Source organism: Mustela erminea, chromosome 16 (genome assembly GCF_009829155.1).
Source record: "Mustela erminea isolate mMusErm1 chromosome 16, mMusErm1.Pri, whole genome shotgun sequence".
In the NCBI taxonomy this organism is placed as follows: Eukaryota; Metazoa; Chordata; class Mammalia; order Carnivora; family Mustelidae; genus Mustela; species Mustela erminea.
The window spans coordinates 11,510,385-11,535,085 of NC_045629.1; the positions used below are offsets into that span (position 1 = coordinate 11,510,385).

At 36.7% G+C, this 24,701-nt stretch overlaps 2 protein-coding genes across 4 annotated transcripts in view; one reads left to right on the forward strand and one right to left on the reverse strand.

The window, feature by feature from the left end:
* Positions 1-2,643, reverse strand: part of LOC116575549 (cytochrome P450 7A1) — a 45,512-nt gene extending 42,869 nt beyond the window's left edge. Inside the window, exon 1 of one of the 2 annotated variants that reach the window (XM_032316922.1) lies at positions 2,560-2,643. The gene's annotated coding sequence lies outside the window, so the exon portion shown is untranslated. The remainder of the gene's footprint in view (positions 1-2,559) is intronic. The other variant, XM_032316923.1, reaches the window with a different exon arrangement.
* SDCBP (syndecan binding protein) overlaps positions 2,614-24,701 on the forward strand; it is a 38,146-nt gene continuing 16,058 nt past the window's right edge. For both annotated transcript variants that reach the window (XM_032316927.1, XM_032316928.1), the window contains exons 1-2: positions 2,614-2,726; positions 22,317-22,382. In XM_032316927.1, the coding sequence (XP_032172818.1) occupies positions 22,332-22,382 (51 nt within the window). In that variant the 5' untranslated portion in view covers positions 2,614-2,726; positions 22,317-22,331. The remainder of the gene's footprint in view (positions 2,727-22,316; positions 22,383-24,701) is intronic.

A 24,701-nucleotide genomic window follows, 5' to 3' on the forward strand; every position in this document is an offset into this window, starting at 1 on the left:
TATTTAGTGAAGTGTCTTTACAGATCTTTTGCCCAGTTTTGGTTTTTTTTTTTTTTTTAAGATTTTATTTATTTATTTGACACACAGAGAGAGAAATCACAAGTAGGCAGAGAGGCAGGCAGAGAGAGAGGGGGAAGGAAGCAGGCTCCCTGCTGAGCAGAGAGCCCGATGTGGGACTCCATTCCAGGACGCTGAGATCATGACCTGAGCTGAAGGCAGAGGCTTAACCCACTGAGCCATCCAGGCTCCCTCTTTTGCCCAGTTTTAAATTGGGTTGTTTTCCTATTGTTGATGTTTTGGAATTCTTTGAATATTTTGAATACAAACCCTTTATCAAGTATGTATTTTGCAAATATTTTCTCCTAGTTTGTGGCTTGTCTTTTCCTTTTCTAAACAGTATCTTTCACAGAGTAGAGGTTGTAAATTTTAGTGAAGTCTAACTTATTAATTTTTTCTTTCATGGTCTGTGTTTTTGTTGTATCTAAAAACTATGACTAAACCCAAGGCCACCTAGATTTTCTCCAATGTTATCTTTCAGAAGTTTAGTTTTATGTTTTAAATTTAGGTCAATGATCCATTTCATTTTTTTTTTTAACGGTATTTATTTATTTCAGGGAGAGAGAACACAAGCAGGAAGGAGGGGCAGAGGATGAGGAAGAAGGAGACTCCCCACAGAGCAGAGGGCCCAATGTGGGGCTCAATCCAAGGACTCTGGGTTCATGACCTGAGCTGAAGGCAAACACTTGGCTGACTGAACCACCCAGGCACCCAAGTGATCCATCTCAAATTAAGTTTTGCAAAAGGTATAGAATCTATGTTTAGACTTTTTTTTTTTTTTTGCTAGCATGTTTGTCAAAGATCCATTGAATACATTTGTGTGAGTCTATTTCTAGGCTCTGTATTCTGTCCCAATGATCTACTTTTCTAGTCTTTTGATAATACCACACTGTTTCAAATACTGTAGTTTTATAGTAAGGTTTAACATTGGGCACTGTCAGGCCTGTGACTTTGTTTACCTTCTTCAGTATTGGTTGGCTCTCCTGGGACTTTTGTCTTTCCATAAAGACTTTAGGATTAGCTTGTTGATGTTCAAAAAATAACTTTCCGGGATTTTAATTGAGATTATGTCAAATCTATCAAGTTGGGAAGAACTGACATCCTTTTCCTTTTTTTCTTTCTTTTTAAGATTTTTAATTAATTATTTGAAAGAGAGAGCAAAGACAGGGCGGGTCAGAGGAAGACACAGATTCCCTCAGAGCAGGGAGCCCAATGCAGGAATTGATCTCTGGGCTCCAGGATCATGACCTGAGCAGAAGGCAGTTGCTTAACCAACTGAGCCACCCAGGCACCCAAAACTGACATCCTGACAATATTCAATCTTCCTACTCTTAAACATGGAATATCTTTCCATTTATTTTGGATTCCTTTCATCCAAATTTTATAGTTCTCCCATATAGATTTTGTACATGCGTTAGATTTATACATAAGTATATTTTTGTGCCAATATAAGTGATATTGTGTCTTTAATTTCAAATTTCAATTGTACATTGCTGAAAAATATAAGCAAGTAACTTTTGTGTATGTTAAACTTGTATCTTACAACTTTGCTATAATTGTTTATTTGTCTTAGGGGTTTTTTTGGTTAATCTTTTGGGATTTTCTAAATAATCATGTCACATGTTTGTTTGTTGTTAAAAAACAGGCATATTTCTTCCTTACCAATCTACTGTCTATTTTTAAATGTGTACTTTATCAGCTAGACCATAAGCTCTCTGAGGGCGAGTTTTCATCTTGTTCACTTGTCATCTCTTTTATTCTCAGATTTTTTAGCTTTGTCACATTAAATTGTTATGGCACTAAATAGAAATAAAATGCTTCTAAGTTAATGCTTGGGCAATTTAGTGCCTCAGTTTCTCTGTTGCTAACAGGGATGTTTTATCTGTCTTACAGACTGGTGTAAGGATTTCAGACTACATACATCAAGTTCTTAGGACAGCATCTGGAACCTAGCCAGCCCTCAAGAAATATAGTTTCTTAGTGTTTGCCTTAGGTTATGGGATATTGCTTTTGCGCAGCACCATACATAACCTTGAACAACCAGTGAACTTTATTTAGCTCAGTTGGACAAAGAGTAATAAAAGCCGAAGCATAAAGTTGTAACGAGGCGAGGAGTTGAGAAGGTTTAGGGGAAGCAATGTTTCTGAGCCTGCGAGTGGAGAGGTAAAGTGAGAGGGTCCAGATAAGTAGGAGTAAAGTGGTGGAAGTCCAAGGCTGTGAAGGAAATCTCCAAAGGATAGGTTCTCCGGATTCTCTTTGTATTGTAGGTGATGTGAACCAAACGACCCTGAGCACACAGGAACACGGCAGAGGGCAGGTGGCACCGGTCCTCCCATACCACCCCTGGGGAGGGTGGAGAAGGTGGGGAGCACAACCTCGGGCAGCGGGCGGGCAACTTTACCTTCCCCGACCCTAGCACTAGCAGGAGCAGCCCACGCCCTTCCCCCCCACCCCGTCCCCCAGTACCCCCAGCCTGTTACCATAGGGACTGGGTCACCTGACCTGGAGCCGCGCGCCTGCGCGGGCGGAAGGCGGGGGCGGCACCGTGACGCGCCTCGCGGGCGGTCCTCGGGCGCGCGCTTCTCTTCTCTCTTCGGGTCTCGGAAGTCTGTGCCAGTTACCGGAGGCGGCGGGGCGGCAACGGCGGCGAGCGGGTCCTTGTGGCCTAGGTGAGCAGCGGTGTGGGGGAGAGGGGTGTTCCGGCCGCGTCCCGGGTGCGGGGACTAGGGGCGGAGGCGAGGGATCCCCGGGTCACCTAGCGGAGAGCGTCTGGGTCTCCGCGGTTTTCGGGAAGCGGCGGCGAAGTCCTCTCCTCAGTGGTCTCCGCGCCCGTCCTTGCGCCCTCCGGAGCCCGGGGCGAAAGTTGCGCGAGCCGCTCGCTCTGCCGGCGACCCCTGCGTTTCGTGGTCCCGCCCGGGACTGGGGCGAAGGGTGAGGGGGCGGTGAGGGGGACGGCGGGGGTGTGGCGGGGTTAGGGGCAGCGCTGCGGCCCGGCCCGCGGCGACGCCGGCGGCTGCCGCCTCAGCTCGGACTCCTCGTTCGGGTCCGTCTCGAGCGTTTTTGTTCCTCTTGGCTGGGATCGCTGGGGACCCGTGGGGGAAGAGCGGCTGGCTGTGGCTCGTCACGGTGCTCTGCGTGCCTTGGACTGTACCCAGTCACCTTCCTGGGTGGCTTAGTCGGCCCGCCCTGGATTTGGAGGGGGGAAGGAGGTGTCTGTTGAGTGGGCCAAGCCTTGGCTTTCTGGAAGGGGGTTGGGAGAGGTCGTTCGCTGCGCGCCTATTCTTGGAGAAGTTGGAGAAGAAACGGTGAAGAAACGTTCCGGCAGGGTGTGTGCAGAAGGAAGTATCCCTTGAGATGTAATGACTCAGAGTTTTCATTTCAGGATTTCCCTGTAATAATGGGAAAGTGAAGGCATATGGATGTGGAAAGTTTTCCTTTTCACCGAAGTGGAATTATTTAATTATGGAGCCTTCCAGTGTGCCAGGTTTTGAAAGGAATTTCTAGGTTATCTGGTCTGTATATTTTATCTGCATACGTATTGTGCTTTTTTTTTTTTTTTCTTGTGCTCGCTTCGGCAGCACATATTGTGATTATATTTTTCTTTATGTAAGTACATTTCTTGAGAAGTACTTGGTTTACCAGACTCTTAACATCTACGTGTCTGAAAGAAAAAGAAAAACAATTGATTAAAAAGGAAAATTAAATTGAAAACAGCTGCAGGCTGTTAGCTTTACCTTCAGTGTATGTGATTAAAATACAGATTTTCCGTTCTTTACCTTTTCTATTTGAGGTTGAGGGAAATGGTAAAAAAAGAAAAAAAAAAGAAAAAAGTTTTTTCATGTTTTTTGTTCCAATTCAGTTCTGTAAATTTTTTCCTTTAAATGGTACAGAAATATTACAGATCAGGTGATTCGTGCTATAGAATGAAAATAATTAAGTGGAATGTCCCTTAAAATGTTCAGGAAATAGTCCATTATCCAGATTGAACTTCGACAGCATTAAGTTTTAGTTATTTTGAGCATTATAAGGATATAAAAATCTTTACCAGAAGAGGATGAATTTACAAATAGTTGGCAGTTGAATGTACTCTTCAATAAAACCATTCCTTAAATTAAACATGAGTCAACTATTTTTTTTTCCTGTTTTTGCCAGATTTAGGTACTTTTTTTAAGGTAGTAAATGCCAAGATTTTCTAAAAAAAATTTTTTTCTAAAAAAAAAAATTTCCACTAAACAACTTTAAAGTATGTCCTGCATCTAGTAATAGTTATATTAGCATTTATTAGTTTCTTTTCCAAGTGCTGCCAACATAATTTGTACATTTATTTGATTTTTGAGGCAGTAAACAGTAACATGGCTTGGAATGTAAGCAATAAAAAAGGTGTGCAGTCTCCTTCCTTTTAAACGTCCTCCAGCCAACCACAGTTCCTCCTTGTAGGAGTCAACTGTTTTGTTTTTTAGGTATCCATCCAGGGATATTTGATACCTATGCAAACATATATTCTCCCCTTTCCTTTTTTCTTTTTTATTGTGGTAAAATACACATAACAAAATTTATTAAATCAACCATTTTTAAGTATGCAGTTCAGAGGTTTAAATACATTGACGATGTTGTACAACCATTACCACCATCCGTCCTTAAAAACCTTCATTTTGTAAAGTGGAAACTCTATACCCATTAAACAATAACTCCCCGTTCTCTCCTTCCCCCAGCCCTTGGTAATCACCATTATATGTTTATGATTTTGACTAAGTATCTCATATAAGTGGGATCATACAGTATTTGGTCTATTTCACTTAACATAATGTCTTCAAGATTCACCCAGCATGTTGCAGAAATTCCTTCCAGTTTAAAGCTGAATAATGTTCCATTGTATGTATATATCACATTTTGCTTGTCCATTCATGTATAGATGACACTTGGATTACTTCCATGTTGGAGCTTTTGTGGATATCGCTGCTGTGAACATGGGTGTACACATACCTCTTTAGACATAGATTTTAATTCTTTTGGATGTATACCCAGAAGTGGAATGATGGATCATATAATTAATTTTTTTTTTTTTGGATTTTTTTTCTTGGTGGAACCACCATTCTCTTTTCTCTAGTGGCTGTACCATTTTATATTCCCATAAACAGTGCACGAGGTTTCCCATTTATTCATGTTCCTGCTAATTGATACTTTTTTTTAAAATTCCAATATAGTCAACATACAGTGTAATATTAGTTTCGGGTGTACATTATAGTGAGTAAACAATACCGAATATCATCCATTGCTCATTAGGACAAATATATTCCTTAATCCCCAACACGAATTTCACTGATACCCCCGCCACTTCCCTTCTGGTTACCATCAGTTTGTTCTCTATAGTAAAGAGTCTGTTTTTTGGTTTACCTCTTTTTCTCACCTTTGCTCATTTGTTTCTTAAATCCCACATTCCACATATGAGTGAAATCATGTAGTATTTGTCTTTCTCTAACTTATTTTGCTTAGTCTGCTCCCTAGCTTTATCCATGTTGTTGTAAATGGCAAGAGGTCATTCCTTTTTATGGCTGGATATTCCTCTGTGTGTGTATATCCCATATCTTCATTAATCTGTTGATGGACACGGTTGCTTCCATAGTTTGGCCATTGTAAATAATGCTGCAGTAAACACAGGGGTGCATGTATCTCTTTGAATTCATTTTTTTGTACTTTGGGGGTAAATACCCAGTAGTGCAATTACCAGATTATAGGGTAGTTCTATTTTAAATTTTTTGTGGAACTTCCGTATTTTCCAAAGTGGCTGTACCATTCGCTTTCCGACCAACAGTGCAGAGGGTTCCTTTTTCTCACATCATGACCAACACTTGTTTTTTTTTCTGTTTTTTATTTTAGCCATTCTCATAGTTGTGAAGTGATATCTCATTGTGGTTTTGGTTTGCATTTTTATGATGAAGAGTGATGCTGAACATTTTTTCATATGTCTGTTGACCATCTGGATGTGTTTTTTGCAGAAATGTCTGGTTTTGCCCATTTTAAAATTGGATTATTTGTTCTTTGGGCTTTGAGTTAAGTTCTTTATGTATTTTGTATACTAACCCATTATTAGTTATGTCATTTGACAATCTCTTTTCCCATTCAGTAGGTTGCCTTTTAGTTTTGATGATAGTTTCTTTTGCTTTGCAGAAACTATTTTGATGGAGTCCCAATAGTTAATTTTGCTTTTAGTTTTCTTGTTTCGGGAGACTTATCTAGAAAAATGCTATAGCCCGTGTTAGAGTCATTACTGCCTGTGCTCTGTTCTAGGATTTTTATGGTTTCAGGTTTCACATTTAGGTCGTTAATTCATTTTGAATTTATTTTTTGTGTATGGTGTGAGAAAGTGGTCCGGTTTCATTCTTTTGCATATATCTGACTAATTTTCCTTTAGTACTTGGTTTTTGTTTTTTGATAGTAGCCATTCTAAGGGGTGTGAGGTGGTATCTCCTAGTTTTGATTTCTATTTTTGTAATGATTCATGATTTTGAGCCTGTTTTCATGTGTTCATGGCCATTCTTGTATCTTTTTTGGAGAAATTTCTATTTAGTTTTGTTTTTGCCAATATTTTTTTTTCTTGTTGAGTTTTAGTAGTTCTAAATACTCTAGATATTAAGGGATTAATCCCTTATTGGATATATGATTTGCAAATATTTTCTCCCATTCTGTGGGTTGCTTTTTTGCTTTGTTGATGCTGTCTTTTCATGTACAAAAATTTAAAAATTTCATGAAGTCCATTGTGTCTAGATTTTCTTTTGTTACCTTTACCTTTGGTATCATGTCCAGAGAAATCATTGGTAAATCCAAAGTCATGAATCTTCTGACCTATGTTTTCTTTTAAGAGTTTTTATTGTTTTGGGTCTTAAGTTTAGGTCCTTTACCATTTTGAGTTAATTTTTGTAGTGTTAGGTAAAGGTCCACCTTCACGCTTTTGCACATAGATGTCCAATTTGCTCAGCGCCATTTGTTGAAAAGGCTTTTACTCATTGAATGGTCTTGTCACTCTTGTCAAAAATCATTTAACCATGTATGTGAGGGTTTATTTCTAGGCTTTCTGTTCTTTTCCATTGATCTATATGGCAGTATGCTAATATCCTACTGTTTTGATTAGTTTTATAATAAGTTTTGAAATGAGAAAGTATGAGCCTTCCACTTTTTTTTTTTCAAGATTGTTTTGGATATTTGAGTTCTTGGAGATTTCATATGGATTTTAGGATGAGATTTTCTGTTCCTGAAAAAAAGTCATTGTTATTTTCATAAGGATTCCATTGAATCTTGAGATCACTTTGGATAATACTGACATTTTAACAGTATTAAGTCTACCAGTCTATGAATGTGGGGTGTGCTTCACTTTATTTATATCCTCTTTGATTTCTTTCAGCAGTGTTTTGTAGCTTTCTCTCTCTTTTTTTTTTTTTTTAAAAGATTTATTTAGAGAGCAAGTGCGAGCCCAAGCAGGATGAGGGTTAGAGGGAGAGGGAGAGAATCTCATGCAGACTCCCTGCTGAGTGCAGAGCCTGACTTGGGGCTCAGTCTTGTGATACTGAGATCCTGACCTGAGCCAAAATCAAGATTGGATGCTTAACTGATTGAGACACACAGGTACTCCTGTAGTTTGCATTATACAAGCCTTTTACCTCCTTGATTCAATTAACAAATGCATTAATTAATTCTTAAGTATTTTTATGCTATTGTAAGACAATAACAATTTTCAGATTATTTTTCATATATAGAAATCAACTGATTTTGTGCATTGACTGTACCCTGCAGTGTTGCTGAATTTATTAGTTCTAACAGCTTTTTTTGTGGAGTCTTTACAGTTTTCTAAACCTTAGATATATAAATTAAAAAATCTGCACAGATCATTTTACTTAATTTTCAGTTTGGATGCTTGTTATTTCTTATTTTTGCCTAGTAGTTCTGGCTAGAACTTCTAGTACTATGTTGAATAGAAATGGTGAAAGTGGGTTTCCTTGCCTTGTTCCTGATCTTAGAGGAAAAACAGTCAGTCACGTACCACTGAGTATGATGTTTGGTGTGTTTTTCATATGTGGCTCTAAATTATGTAGATGTAATTTTCTTCTGTTCCTATTTTGTTGAATTTCTTTTTTTTTTAATCATAAAAGACGACTGAATTTTATGAAATATTTTTTCTGCATCAGTTGAGATGATCATATGTTTTTCTATTACCCTTCGTTTTGTTGATGCGGTCTGTTACGTTGATTAATTTTTTGTGTGTTGAACCATCCTTATATTCCAGGAATAAATCCCATTTGTTAAAATGTGTATAATACTTCAGTGTGCTGTTGAATTTCATTTGCTAGTATTTTGAGGATTTTTGCAGTGTTCTTAAGGGATGTTGGTTCGTAGTTTTCTTTCTTGCAGTGACTGTCTGTCTTTGATACCAGGTTAATGCTGTCGGCATAGAATAAGTTAGGAAGTGTTCCCTTCAACTTTATCTCAAATTTTGAGAAGGATTGGTATTTTTTTTTTTAATGTTTAATAGAATTCACCAATGAAGCTTAAGGTTTATGGTTTTTATTTGTTGGGAGATTTTTGATTACTGATTCAGTCTCTCACTGTGTTCAGATTCTTTATTTGTGATTTAGTTTTGGTAGGTTTTATGTTTCTTGGAATTTGTTCATTTCATCTAAGTTATCCAATGTTTTGGTGTAAAATTATTCAGAGTACTTTCAGTTTATTTCTGTAGAATGTGTGAATATTTCCATTTTCTAGCTTTAGTATTTTGAGTTTTCACTTCTTTGTGTCTTGGTCTAGCTCAGTTTTGTTGATTTTTTTTTTCCAAAGAAACAACTTTTGGATTCATTGATCCCCTCCCCCATTTTCTAGTTCATTTCTCTATTCTAATCTTTATGATTTCCTTCTGCTAGCTTTAGGTTTAGTTTGTACTTCCTTTTCTAGATCTTTAAGCTCCTTCTTTCTTGTAACACAAATGTTAGCCTGTTTATATATTGCTCTAAAGCATGCTTTGTTTTTCCATGTAATGATATGTTAAATCCCTTTCAATATTGTATGTAGAACTTCCTCCTTTGTTTGAAGTCTTTTGCTATTGTAGTTGATGCTTCAGTGAATAAGCTTTTATATATGTCACTTTTTATGTGTAAATATATTTATGGACTGAAGACCTGGATTGCAGGGTTGGAGGGTATATGTGTTTATAATTTTGATAGAAACTGCAAACTTACTCTGTATGGAAATTGTACACTTCGATGGGTAATGAATGAGTGTTTCTCAAAACCTTACTGGTAGAGTCTTGTCAAACTTTGGATTTTTGCCAGTCCAGTAGGTCAGAAATGGAACCTTAAGGGTAGGAAGAAAGTATTCAACTTAATGGTAGATTTATATGGCCACATTTCACGATGGCTTTTGAGAATCTCCCTGGATAATTATTAAAAGAAGATTTCTTAAGTCCTTCGATGAAATCTGTGTCAGCCTAGGAAGCTGTTTTTAAGTAGTGCCCAGATAATTCTGATCTGATGATTAGCCAGGTTTGAATACCATCGTGGAAGATGGCTGTTAGGACTTTATCAAAGTGAGTTTATTGATATCATTTATGAACCGTTTAGAATGCTTAATTAATCCTCTGTGTACTTTCAGACTTGGTCGTCACCATTTACCATCTGAGCCCCGTGGACACTAACTTATTTATATTTTAGTTTATCTTCAGAAAAATTTGCTGAAGTGAGGGTAAAGGGATAGTTGAAGCACGGTTTTATAAGAAATACAGTTTTAATAACTGTGGAACACAAGAAACCCATGAGTTTTTGTTGTTTTTCTGTTTTTATTGGAGAGCATGAGCAGGTGGTGGGGGCAGAGGGAGAGGGAGAATGAATATCTCAAGTAGATGCTGAGCTGAGCGTGAAACCTGATGAGGGGGTCGATATCATGACCCTGAGGTCATGACCTGAGCTGAAATTAAGAGTTGGATGTTTAACAGACTGAGCCACTCTGGCGTGCCAAGAAACCCATGTTTTTATTCTAAATTTTCTTGGATTTGAAAGTATATATGGCTGAAATGGGTAGCATCTTTTTGAGTACAACTAATTGTTCATCAGTTGTCCTGCAGGAAATTAGCACATGTCCATCTGATACCGTTCCCAGGTTTCAAATATGTCTCTGTTACAGCTAATCATTATTTATGGTTCTCCTTCATGAACTTGGTTGTCAAAATGCAATATTGATTCTAGATCTCAAATACATCTCTAGTTCTACTCACCATATGGTAATTTTTGTACTTGTATTGTCAAAATACAGCACTTTTGCAAATTTTAATGGCTCATGATTTTATTGAGAGGGTGACCATCTTTGTTCTGTATTTGGAGTATTTTCATTTATACTTTATACTGTAAATAACAATTAGAATAATCAATGTGATGAGTTTTAAAAATTTCACTATATTACTGTTTTTTTCCAGTCATATTTGTTTAAAGGCCAACTTTCATTTGGTCACTTAAAAGCCATATCAAGTAAATTTTGGTCTACAAATATAAAAGAATATTTATATTCTTTTTATATTCTTTACTAATATTACTAATATATTAGTAAAACAGGATCAAGGGACTTGTTTCAAAATACTGTATCATAAAATTCTTCCTTTTGAATGACTGAGTGAAAAGTTTTATGTCTTTTATTAATTGCAAGTATATTGTTTACTTATTTTTTAATTTGGAAAAATTTCAGTTAGTATATCATCATGGTCTGAAAATTCATGGCCTGTGATTTGCTTATATAATTGATTCTGTCATTATTGTAAGAGTCTAGGGTGTAGCTACATGTCTTCTGATTTGTCCAATAAATGTTTTCCTCCATTTTCCTTTTCTCTGCCATCATGGGTGGAAATGAAAAATTCCAAGTGTTCAAGGAACACTTCTGTAGAGAACAAGCTTCAGATGTAGTGTCTTCAGAGTTTATATGTTCTTGAAAGAGGATGCAGTACTTTGGGCAATACAAACTGTAGGATGAAAGAATGTGATTATTTCTGTATTGCATCATTCTAGGTGATCTTATTTTTTTGTTATTATTAGTTTTTTAGAATAGTTGGCAATAACTGATGAATTCTGATGTAATAATTTATGGATTGTTGAAATAGAAGGGTATTTCAACATAGAGGAATACAACCTCACTAAAATCCCATAGTATATTTTAGATTTATAAAAAAGTTCAGTTGAACCCTTATGATATTTAAAAGGGAATGATTTTACTACATTTAAAGATTTTTCTTTCTTTTCTTTCTTTGTAAGATCTCCAAGAAAGACTAAAAGTCACTAAATAGAACTTCTGAGAAAAGGAACTCAGAAATTAAAATTGAATCCAGGGGACCCTGATGGAATACAAAGGGTTGGGGGCAGATTTCTGAACCCTAGTCTAGACTTAACTGTTTCAGTTTTTGGGCTAGGACTGTAGACTCTTTATTAGCATTTCTGGTTTATCCTTATGGACTTGAAATTTGAAGAAATGCTGTTTTAGGGCCTTAAGATGATTTTTAATTTGCTATCATATAGTAATATAGTATCACCCCGTATCTGCATGGTCACCAGCTGTCTGAATGAGGATCATCCTCACTTCTGATCTATCATCAGGTCAGTAGTAGCCTAACACGAGGTCACAATGCCTATGTCATTCATCTTACTTCATCTCATCATTATATCATCTAACATCATCACAGGAAGGGCAGGTACAGTACAGTAATATCTTTAGAGAGAGAGCACATTCGAGCACATTCATATAACTTTTGTAGCATGTTTTATTGCTACTAATTTCTTACTGTGCCTAGTTGTAATTTAAACTTTATCATAGTTATATATGTGTAGGAAAAAGCCTGGTATATATAGCTTCAGGACTATCCCTAATTCAGATATCCGCTAAGTCTTGGAATGTGTCCCTTTTGGATTAAGGGGGTTTTAGGTTACTTTCCTGATGTTCATTTGTTGTTTCTTGTGCTAATTAAAAATGTTTTGTACTGTACTGAAGCTAATTAGGCTGCTTCTATGTTTAAATAAGGGAATAATTTGATATGCTGCTTTCCTATGAAAGTAATTTATGGGACTTAGAACGTTTAAGCCCTTTGCTATTGAAGAGTTCCAGGAATATACCACTAGTGACAGTTATTTAAAGAAGAATGTGTTCTAAATTTTTTGACTTACAGAATAGGTACTTTGTTGATTTACTGTTTCATCCGTGAAGTTGATAGAAAGAAACATAGTTGTGACAGAGCTGAGACTAAGACTTGGCTTTTTTTTTTTTTTTTTCTCCACCCAGGATATTTTTAAAATTTTTTAAATTAGTAAAAATTCAGGTGTAATAAAGCTATAACCATTATATTAGTTTTAGGCATACAACATAGTGATTCTATATTTGTATATAATGTGAAATGATCACAGTAAGTCTAGTTAACATCTGTTACCACACGGTTTTTTTCCTTGTGGTGAAAACTTCTAAGATTTACTCTCTTAGCAACTTTCAAATATACGGGACAGCATTATTAACTCCAGTCATCATCCTGTACATTACATCTTCAAGACTTACTTATTTTATAAGTGGAAGTTTTGTGCCTTTTGACTCCCTTCCCCCATTTTGCCCATCTTTTTTCCTTTCCCACCTCCCTCCCATCTCTGGGAATCACTAATCTATTCTCTGTGTCAATGAGTATTTTTGTTGTTTAGATTTCACATATAAATGAGGTCTTATGGTTACTGTTTTGACTTATTTCACATAGCATAATATCTTTAAGGTCTGCCCATGTTGTTACAAATAGCAGGATACCCCCCTTTGTTTTAATGGCTTAAAACTCCATTGTGTGTGTTTGTGTAGTTCACATTTTCTTTATCCATTCAACCACAGATAAATGGCAAGATTTTTCTTTTGTTTTGGCTGAAAAATATTCCGTTGTGTATATATACTACTTTTTTTTTTTTTTTAACCTATTCATTCATTTGTGGACACAGCTTGCTTCCATCTTGGCTATTTTAAATGGTGCTGCCTGGAACATGGAGATGCAGGTCTCTTTAAGTTGGTGTTTTTTTCCTTCAGATAAATACCTCAGAGTGGAATTGCTGGATCATATCGTGGTTCTGTTTAATTTTTGAGGAACCTCTGTGCTGTTTTCCACAGTGGCTGCACCAATTTACATTCCCACCAGTGGTGTACAAGAGTTCCTTTTTCTCCGTTTCTTCACTAACACTTATTTCTTGTCATTTTGATAATAGCCATTCTAATAGGTGGTGTACCTCATTCTCATTTTGATTTACATTTCCCTAATGATTAATGATGTTGAGTTCAGCATCTTTTCATATACACGTTTGCCATCTGTAGGTGTTTGGAAAAATGTCTATTTGTCTCCTCTGTCCAATTTTGAATTTTTTTTTTTTTTTTGGTCTTGAATTATTGTGGATATTAACTCCTTATCAAATATATGACTTGGAAATATTTTCTCTTGTTTTGTAAGTTGCCTTTTAGTCTATTGACTGTTTTCTTTGCTCTGCAGAGGTTTTTTAGTTTGACATAGTCCCCAATGTTTATTTTTCTTTTGCTGCATTTACTTTTGGTGTTAAATCCAAAAAAAATCGTCACCAAGACCAGTGTTAAGGAGCTTGTCATCTATATTTTTTTCCTAGGGGTTTTTAGGCCCAAGTTCAAGTCCTTAATCCATTTTGAGTTGATTTTTGTGTATGGTATAAGATACTGGTCCAGTTTAATTGTTTGCATGTGTTTGTCCAATTTTTCCAGCACTTTCTTCATTGTATATTCCTGGTTTCTTTGTCATAAGTTAATTGGCCACACATGTGTGGGGTTTATTTTGGGCTTTTTTGTTCCATTGATCTGTATGTCTGTTTTAATGCCAATAGCTCACCCTTTTGATTACTATAGCTTTATAAGGTAATTTGAAATCTGGAAGTGTGCCGCTTCTAGCCTGTTCTTTCAAGATAAAATTTTAGGATTTTTTAAATTTTAGTCCTTTGAAAATGCTATTGGAATTTTTGTAGAGATTGTATTAAATCTGTAGATTGCTTGGGGAAATATGTACTTTTTAACAATATTAAGTCCTCCAGTCCATGAGCATAGAATATCTTTTTATTTGTATTAACTTCAGTTTTTTTCATCCTTGTTTTATGGTTTCAGTTTGCAGGTCTTTCATCTCTTTGATTAAATTTATTTCTAAATATCTTATTTTTTGGATGCATTTCTCTAAAAATTTCTCTTTTAGCTTATTAGTGTGTAGAAACAGGTGATTTTTGTATATTGATTTTTTTTTAATCCTATAATTCTACTGAACTTGTATGTTAGCTCAGTTTTTTGATGGAGTCCTTAGGCTTTCCAAACGTAATATATCACCCACAATACAGACAGTTTCAACTTCTTCATTTCCAGTTTTGATGCCTTTTTTTCCTTACCTAATTGCTCTGGCTAGGACTTCCAATACTGTAGTGAGTAAAAGTGGCAAGAATGAGCATCCTCATCTCTACATTTTATTTTTGATGTTACACTTATTTTTCTTTTGTATATTCCTTAGCAAATTGTTATTATACTTACAGTTATTTTTACCTTTATTTTTCTAGCATTCATACTAGGTTTGTAAGTGATTGCATCTTTATGGCACTAGATAATTCTGAATTTTACAATATATTTATTTTTGCTAGTGAGATTCACACTTTCTTATGTTTTCCTGTAATTAGCACCCTTTGGTTCCTTATAAGACACATCTAGTGGTGATGAATCCCAGCTTTTGCTTGTCTGGAAAACTTATCTCTCCTTCAATTTTTTTTTTTTTTAAGATTTTATTTATTTAAGAGAGAATGAGAGAGTGCATGAGAGGGGAGAGGGTCAGAGAGAGAAGCAGACTTCCCACTGCGGGCAGACTCAATCATGGGACTCCAGGATCATGACCTGAGCTGAAGGCAGTTGCTTAACCAACTGAGCCACCCAGGTATCCACTCCTTCAGTTCTTAAGGAGAGTTTTACCGAGTAGAGTATTCTTGGTGGCAGTTTTTTTCTTTATATTATTGCACGTCTTCTGGCCTGCAGAGTTTCAGCTGAAAAGTGTGCTTAGTGTCTTATGGCGGTTCCTTTGTACATAACCTGTTTTTTTTTTTTCTCCTGCTTTTAAGATTCTCTCTTTTTTTAAACGTTTGACATTATAATGTGTTTTGATGTGGGTTTCTTTGGGTTCATGTTATTTGGAACTTTTTGGATTTCCTGGATCTGTATTATCTGTTTCCTTTCTCAGGTTGGGGAAGTTTTAGCCATTAATTTTTTCAAGTAAGTGTTCTTCTGCCCCTTTCTGCCTTCTTCAGGGACCCTTATAATGGGAATGTTGGTTTTGTTGATGTCCTGTTAGTCTCTTAAGCTATCTTTATTCCCTCACCGATCCTTTGTTGTTGTTGTTGTTGCTGCTGCTCTGATTGGATTAGTTGTACTACTCAGTTTTTGAGTTCATGAATTCTATGTTCTACTTAATTTAACCTGTTGTTGAATCCTTCTGTTGTATTTTCAGTTATGTTATTGTATTTTTTAGCTCGGTGACTTCTACTTGGTACTTTCATATATAATCTTTTGAAATTTTCACTTTTTTCACCCATTGTTCTCTTGAGCTAGGTGAGCATCTCTATCTCTGTTATTTTGAGTTGTCAGGTGTATTGTTTATCTTCATTTCATTAAGGTCTTTTACTGAAGTTATATCTTGTTCTCTTGGAATATTCCTTTGTTTCTCCATTTTCCTTGACTTTCTGTTGATTACAATGATTAGATTAAAAAACCATCTTTCTTACTCTTGAGTGACACAGACCATAGGAGAGATGGATCTCATCATTTAACTCAGTTCTTGGTTGTATCTCAAAACTTTTTTAATTGTCCAAGCAGCCTACTTTATTCTTAGTTGCTCCCAGTAGTTGATGGTATGCTGAGATCTATCCAAGTTCCAAAAGGGAGAATCTCAGGTCCTAGATTCAGACTGATTGGAAGCTAGACCTTCAGGCAGCAACTTTTTAAGTATGCAAAATACCCCTTTCAGGGGAAGATTTCTGTCTGCTCATTCTGTTTTGTGCCCTAGGGTGATAGCCAGTTCACTTTTGTAGTTATTGTTGTTGTTATAGTCCTGTTGAACCTGTGAATACAGGCTTCCTGGCTACTAAAACCTGTTTATCTGGGGATGTGCCTTACGGGCAGCCTGACTTCAGCTTCTTTCTTGGAGACACCAGTGACCTGATAAGGGGCAAAGGGAGAGTGCCTAGATGGCGCCCACGGGTCTCCCCATTTCTGGAGACAATTGTAGTCAGCCCTTAGATGTGTGTTTAATTAGAAGGCTATACTTCAGTCCACAGCTATAAAGGAAGATAAGCTAATCAACTTCCTTCATAGAAAGACTTGGGAGGGGGTGGAATTTATTTCAGTCTGCTGTGTCTGCCTTATGCCCTGGGGAAGATAGCCTATTAACAGCTGTTCTGTTTGTTAGCGTCGGGATTGATGAATTTAAGCCAAGCTGGCCACCAGAGTCAGGCAAACAAGGATTGTCTTCTGGGCAGCAGCTACAAAAAAGCTAGAGTATCAGGAGTGTTGTAACTACAGTTTAAGATCATGGATTCTACAGTCGCGAATTTTCATCGTCCTATGATTTTTTTTTAACAGCTTGGATTAAATAAATACCATTTTAACTTAATCACTCATCATTTAAAAAAAATTGGAGACCAGTTGTAGCAGTTGGTTTAATTGAGGAGTGAGATCAACAACTCAGAAAATTATATGTATTGTCGTTCTAGGTGATATTATCTGGAAAAATTTATTAGTATGTTTACTACCTCATTAACCAGAGTGTTGCAGCTGGAAAGCAAATTAACTAGATGTTCCAAAATATTACATACGGTATTTGAGTTACAGAGACCTTTAGTCTGTACATACCTAAAAACTCCAAAGAAGCTGCTCTGACATTACCTTGAGGAGGTGGAGAGTGAAATGGGAAAGTTGATACTGAGGCAGAATAGTCAGGTATTTTTTATTTTTAGATGTTCTAAAGAAACCCTATAAATATTCCAAGCCCTGAGAAACCTTAGTAGAAACTAACTTGGGGGTTATTTTCTAAGGCCTAGGGATGCATTGGGTGCAGAGACCTTTCATTATGCATGGAGAGAATTGAGAGTCTTGTGAGGTTTCAAAGAGTTTAGAGGGGGCCAGACCTGGGCTAGGAGTAAGTGGAGACACCAGTTCTTTCCAGGAATTAAACCAGTGAAACAAAGCTATTAGGAATGTTGTGCTAAACTCTGGTAGAGTAGATGGCAAGACGTTTTGCCTACTAATCTCAGGGTCAGTAGGATTATACCTTGTTATTGATTCTTAGTCAGCTGAAGGAGAGGCCTAGAAACAAAATTCTGTAGTCAGCACAACAATAACATGTTAGAGGAGTTTTAAGTGAAAGTAAAATGAGGAATTCACATACTGATCTAATAGAATTATTTTCACAATCCCCTTAAGTCTCATTAATGGTCATTCTGAAATTCCAATCATACTTGAAAGGATTTTTCAAAGGTAGTTTGGTAGTTCTTCAAAAAGGGCTAATTATTTTTGACATTAGATCAAAGATGAACTCATATAAGTTAATGGACCCCTTCAGAAAAACAATACAAGAAATTTATTATTCTCCCTGAAAGCTTTGAACACACAAACTTGTGTTCAAAGACATAGACATGAAAGATTTTAAAAATTTGAACTTTTCCATGAGTGTTTGAATATATTTTGTTTACTGCTATTTTGATAATATTGGTCAAAATTTAACAAACGTTTGACTTCTTTTAGAATAAGGAATCATGTAGATAAATAAGAAATTAAGGCCTTGATCTCAAGAACAGAGAAACTCACTATATAATAAAAGGCAGAGTGAAACTTCTGAAGTGAGAGAAACAATGTTAGACTGATGTCATTATTTTTTTTTAAAGATTTTTATTTATTTATTTGATAGAGAGAGATCACAAGTAGGCAGAGAGGCAGGCAGAGAGAGAGGGGGAAGCAGGTTCCCCACTGAGCAGAGAGCCCGATGTGGGGCTTGATCCCAGGACCCTGAGATCATGACCCGAGCCTAAGGCAGAGGCTTAAACCACTGAGCCACCCAGGCGCCCCTAGACTGATGTCATTAGAGGTATCCTTACAAAAGTGGCTCTTGACTGAGATTTTGAGAGAAGTCTTCGAAGTACATTCCAGGAAGAGAAAGCAAGTTTTTGCAGATATAGGGCAAAGAAGAACTCAACCAGGTGGGAAATAGCAAGTAGTTTGGGGCTAGAATGTTGTAATGCTTAGAAAGAAATGATGTGAAATGAGGCCATAAAAATAGTTTGTGAAGTAAAATCATTGAGAAATCCTTTATATTTTAGAAGAATGTTGAGTTAATTAAGGTCACATACTTAGAGCAAATCTGAAACTGAATCCTTATCATAAGGTGGGGTTATATTTATTATTTAAAGAATGTCTGAAAAGCTTATTTCTTTCCTGGGATTAAGTTTGAGTATTTGTGAGTATGAAGTAACTTCTGGGGAATGAGTGAGCTAAGAGTTGTTCAGACAATTTTGGTTAATATTTGTTTAAGGGAAAGCTTCTGTGAAGGAAATGTTTGAGAAAACTGCTTTCTGAGTTTTGAAATTTACCGCTCAGCCAGTTCATTTTTCATAAGGAAAAGGGGATCTTATAGGTGGCCAGTGGCAGAACTAGAAGTAGAAACCAAAAATAGTGATAGTACTAGATTAAAAGTCAGCATTTATTCCAGTGAATTTTAAATGATTTTATGATGTCAATAAAATGATTGGAAACGTAAATAAAACATGTTTAAGAAGGAAGCTTAATGATTTTTTTTGAGACACAGAAAAGGTGGTGCCTTTTGTTTCCCTGGATTAATAGAATTAAACAATTTCTTATTGTGCTTTCTCATGAATTTGCATTTTATTCACAAATACAAGCCCTATGTTTTCCTTAAAAACTGTATCAGGCCTTTTTTTTTTTTTTTTTAAGGTTTACTTTATTTCTTTGAGAGAGAAAGGCAGGGTGAGAGCATGAGTAGGGTGGGCAGGGAGAGGGAGAAGTAGATTCAGGCCTGATGTGGGACAATCCCAGGACCCTGTGATCATGACCTGAGCAGACACTTAACTGACTGAGACACCCAAGCACCCCTGTATCGGGCCATTTTTATTTGGCATTTTTATTCAAGGGTCTAGCCCAGGAAAATTAAGCAAAAAAAAAGAAAGAAAGAAAAGAAAAATTAGTAACTCAGACAATGAATTTGAATTGACATTTTTCCAAAGATCTACAGATGGCCAATAAGCAGATGAAAAGGTACTGAACATCATTGGCTATTAGAGAAATACGAATCAAAATTGCAGTGGGATGCTGCTTCACGGGAAGGTGGCTGTAATAGAAAAGATAATAGCAAGTATTGGCAAAGATATTGAGAAATTGGAACTCTCCCTTACATGCTGCTGGTGGGAATGTAAAGTGGAACAGTTACTTTGGAACCCAGTTTGCAGCTACTCAAAAAGTGAAACAGTTACCATGTGACCCAGCAACTCTGCTCTTAGCTGAATACCAAGAGAATTAAACATATATGTGTTTACATAAACGCTTGGGTGTAAAAGTTCATTAGCATCATTAGTAGCATTATCCTTAATAGTCAAAAAGTGTGAAAACCTAAAATGTTACTGACTGATGAATGGATACCCAGAATGTAGCATGTCCCATAGTGTGGAATGTTTGTCAGTCATAAAAAGGAATGGAGTACTGATACATGCTATAGTATGGGATGAACTTTGAAGGTGTTAACATTAAATGAAAAAGAAACAGATACAAAACTCCGCATATTCTGTGATTCTTAATTAAATATCCAGAATAGGTAAATCACGAAGCAGAAAGTAGATTTTTAGTTGTCTGGAGCTCTGGAGGGAGGGGAGAATGGATAGGCATGGAGTTTTGGGGGGAAGGGTAATGGAAATGTTCTAATACTAGATGGTAGGGATGGCTGCACAACTGCAGATCTATTAAAACAGTAGAATTGTGTACTTTAAAAAAGTGAATTTTATGATGTGCAAAGTATATACATTTTTCCTTAAGATTTTTTTTTAAAGATTTTATTTATTTATTTGACAGAGAGAGATCGCAAGTAGGCAGAGAGGCAGGCAGAGAGAGAGAGAGAGGAGGAAGCAGGCTCCCTGCTGAGCAGAGAGCCTGATGTGGGACTCAATCCCAGGACCCTGAGATTATGACCTGAGCCGAAGGCAGCGGCTTAACCCACTGAGCCACCCAGGCGCCCAAGATTTTTTTCTTAAGATTTCTTAAGAGTTCTTAAAGATTTATTTATTAAAGAGTGAGCAGGCTCATGAGTGGGGGATGGGGTAGGGCAGAGGGAGAGGCAGAGAGAATCTCAAGCATCCTGCACTGAGCTCTGAGCTGATGTGGGGCTTGATGTCTAGACCCCTGAGATCATGATCTCAGCCAAAACCAAGAGTTGGATGCTTAACTTACTGTGCCGCCCAGATGCCCCAATGTACATAAACTTTTTAAAAAGTATTGTTATTCAGCATTCAATGAAGAGACAGAAACCACATAGTAATTTAAACAGTGAAAAGATTTAATGTATAGTATTATTAACTATAACGTGATTAAAGGAACAAGAATTGTAAAAAGTAAAGTAGGTAAAGAGAACTTTAATGAATACAGGAAGAGCAGATTTAATAAGTATCTGTTAACCTCAGGGGTGAGTTAGAGTGCCCCAAGAAGAGGCTGCCCTCTTCCCATGCCTGACAGCCCAGGCCTTGTTGGAGAGTGCAGCTGTTGCTCAGTGGATAGTGAAGTTGGTTTCTCAAAACCACACTTAACTAGAAATCTCCCTGTGGAGTGTTTGTGGAAGTTACAGGAAGGTGCTGCACCTTGGAACTTGCTGCACATGAGGGGAGTGTTAGGGAAAGCTACACATGGGGAGATGCCTTGTAGGTGGCACCATGCTGAGAAGCTGCTGAATAGTGCTGGGGTTGGTGTTGGTTTTGTGGACTGAAGGAGTTGGCTGCTTAAGCAGCTACTTCCTGCCAGGAGCAAGGTGCTAGCGAAGCAGGTTCTTCAGGAGGCTGGCTGGAGTGGTATACTGGAAACTGGAATGAAAAACCTTATCTCCTCCAGTGTATCTCCAGCTCCCTACACTGACGAACTTCAGCCTCCTGCTAGCTGGCCAGACAGAGCATTATTTAAAGGGCCCACTTCCATTTGCAGAGCCCCCAGGAATGCGTGGATTTGGAGATGATAGGTAGTAAATTGATAGCCAGCTCAAGAACCTCTGATACACCTATGCTATGCCAGTTTGGTATATATTGTTTTGTTGGGTTTAAAGAAAGTACCAGATACTCACCTCAAAATTTTCAAATACATATTCTTGTGATACTTTTAGAGAACTTTGTTTTAAATTCTTGCATTATTACATAAAAGCCAGTGGTCATTAAAAAACACTGAACAGTATAGAAATGTTTAAAATGTAATAATTTCCATCTTATTCCTCAGTCCTTTATTATCTATATCGTTAATGTGTCCTAAAGATAAAATTACTGTTAGTGATTGGTGTATATTGTTTTTTCTAAATACATGTATAAGAATATATCTGTGTGTGTGTGTGTGTATTTGTTTCATAGATGTGGTCTAGGAGCCCTTATAGGTTTTTGTTCGGATATAATGCTTTCTCATTTACCAAGCATTTGTGTAAGCTAGGCAAGTCACATAACTGTTCTGTTTGATTTTTTAAACTTTTGAAATTAAGGAACTTTTCCTGGAAGGAAAATTTAAGATCTTCATTGAATATAGTTTGATAGTAGTAGTAAGGAAAGGGGGATGTAGTTTGGTAACCAGTAATCAGTTTTTAGTATAGGCTAGATGTTCATATTTTTCCGTGTTTTGCAATTTAAGTGTTTCTTATTGTGTTAAAAATTTATAGATGTTTGTATGTTTTGCTGTTTTACACATATTATTTAAATTTCAGGGATGCCTTGGTGGCTCAGTTGGTTAAGCGTCTGTCTTGGGCTCAGGTCATGACCCAAGGTCCTGGGATTCATTTCCACATCTAGCTCCTTGCTCAGCAGGGAGCCTGCTTCTCCCTCTGCCTGGGGCTCTCCCTGCTTGTGTGCATGTGCTCTCTGACAAATAAAATCTTAAAAAAAAATTTTTTTTTTCCAATGAAATTAGAATTACAGGATTTTTTTTTTTTTTTCCTTTAGAAAAATCCTGCAAAAATGTCTCTGTACCCATCTCTTGAAGACCTGAAGGTAGACAAAGTTATTCAGGTATGTTCAAGTTGTTTATGTACTTTTCTTCAATATATACAGGGTCCTCATTGTGCTTATAGATGAAGTGAAGCAAAGAACTTAAATAGCAGATGTATCCATTTTTACAGTTATACATTTTTCAGTTTATTGATTGCAGACTAAAATTACAGAAGAGCTACAGATTTTTTTTGTCACTGAATTAATGGACATGGGATATTATTTCTTTAAAACTATACTTAAACTCTTTCAACAAAGATTGATTTTAAGACTAAAATTTAAATTAAATACCATATATTTGAGTTGGTAAAATACACTTCAATTCTTTAGATGGTGATAGTTTTGTTTAAAATTAGTACATTGTTCTTTCAGATAGGACCTATCTTTAAAAATAATTCTTTGCCTTTACTTTAAAGTTAAAAATTACAAAAATGCTCTTTGAAGTATAAAAGCACCAATGAAAGTGAAGTAATTTATTTCCTCTTAGGTATAAGTAGCAGACAGTTCATGTATTCATCCTCTTAATGTCTAAATGTTAGATGTTACAATTTTTTGTAGTCCTTCGAGTAAGTATTAGCTTTGAAAATAGGTGCTTCTGCTTAAGAAAGTTTGGGAATAGGGGTCAAGTCTGGCTGTTCTGTTCAGCCGGGGATAATTTGTAGTACTTCAAAGCTGCTTACACTAAGAATCCTTTTACTTGGGGCCTTGGCCCTAGTGTACTCTAAGTAAGATTTACTTCTTAATAATTATTTAATGAGCATAAAAATTTATTACAAACTTGTGATAAGTCTTAAGCAATGTCAAGTATAAACGTGTCTTTTAGGCAAAATGTTGGCTTTTCTAGGGTGAAAACCCCCAGCAATAATAGTGGAATTGTTACATATAGCAGTGATTGGGTAAATATGGGGGGAGATCATGGTGAACACATATTCTACCTCATAAATCCACTGAGGATATTAAAATGTGGTTTGTAAAACCTCTGAAATCTGTTCCTCTGGTAAAGGCTTTGATGCTTCAGTGTTAAGAGGTTTGTTCATTTACCTTAAATGCTCTATTCTTTCTTCAGTATTTTGTCAGTATTTTTCTCATGGGGTGTTCATCTGAACCCACATACTTTGTTTTTAAAATAAGCTTTTAACTACAGTATGTTGCCTTCATGAATAACAAGCCATCATTATGACCACAGAGCAATAAATAATAAGGATTTGCAGACAGATGTGAATGAATGACTAATCTGTTTTCATTCTTTTTTGTTAGTTTTTATAGAATTGAACTATTAAGCATCTGCCTTCAGCTCAGGTTGTGATCTCAGGGTCCTGGGATTGAGCCCCAGTTACACCACAGCAAAGTTGTAGCAGTGAACTGGCAGTTCTCATATTTTGTAAACTATTTTACAAAGGCATTAGGCTGTTGCTTTTAGCATCATAAAATCCCTGAATCTCTATCCATTATGAATCCTTAACAGAAATCTGTGGTAGTTACACCCGTATAAAATAAGCTTTTAAGAAACAGTGATGTAGTGGCACCTGGTTGGCTCAGTCGGTTAAGCGTCTGCCTTCAGCTCAGGTTATGATTCCTGAGATTGAGTCCTGCATTGGGCTCCTGGCTCTCTGAGGAGCCTGCTTCTTCCTCTTCCTTTGTCTGCCACTCCCCCTCTCTCTCTGTCAAATAAATAATAAAATCTTAAAAAGAAACAGTGATGTAACAGAGACTCAGTCTTTACTAGTCTCCTAAGACCGTGAGCATGGCTCCACACACATGCTCTGGCAGTAACTGTGTGCTTCTTGGGGGACCTCATTACTTTTTTTTTAAAGTGCTTTGAGATTCCACGTAGTTCTGAAATAATATGCTACATTTAATGACATACAGTCTTTAATTCCTTGATGTACCATCTTCTTTTCTGTTTTACTTTTACTACAGATTACATAATAAATATGACTCTTAGAGAGCTTTCTATATATAGTATTCTTACTTCAGTATTGTTGTACAAGAATAAAAGCAACGAGTGAAAGAATAGAAAATAATAACCAATGTAAAAAGGAACAGTTTAAAAAATTAATACATTTTATTTTTTTATTCTAGAGAGGAGAGTGAGCAGGGGAGAGGCAGAAGTAGAAGGAGAGAGAATCTTTTTTTTTTTTTTTTTTAAAGATTTTATTTATTTATTTGACAGAGAGAAATCACAAGTAGGCAGATAGGCAGTCAGAGAGAGAGGGGGAAGCAGGCTCCCTGCTGAGCAGAGAGCCCGATGTGGGACTCGATCCCAGGACTCTGAGATCATGACCTGAGCCGAAGGCAGCGGCTTAACCCACTGAGCCACCCAGGCGCCCCAGGAGAGAG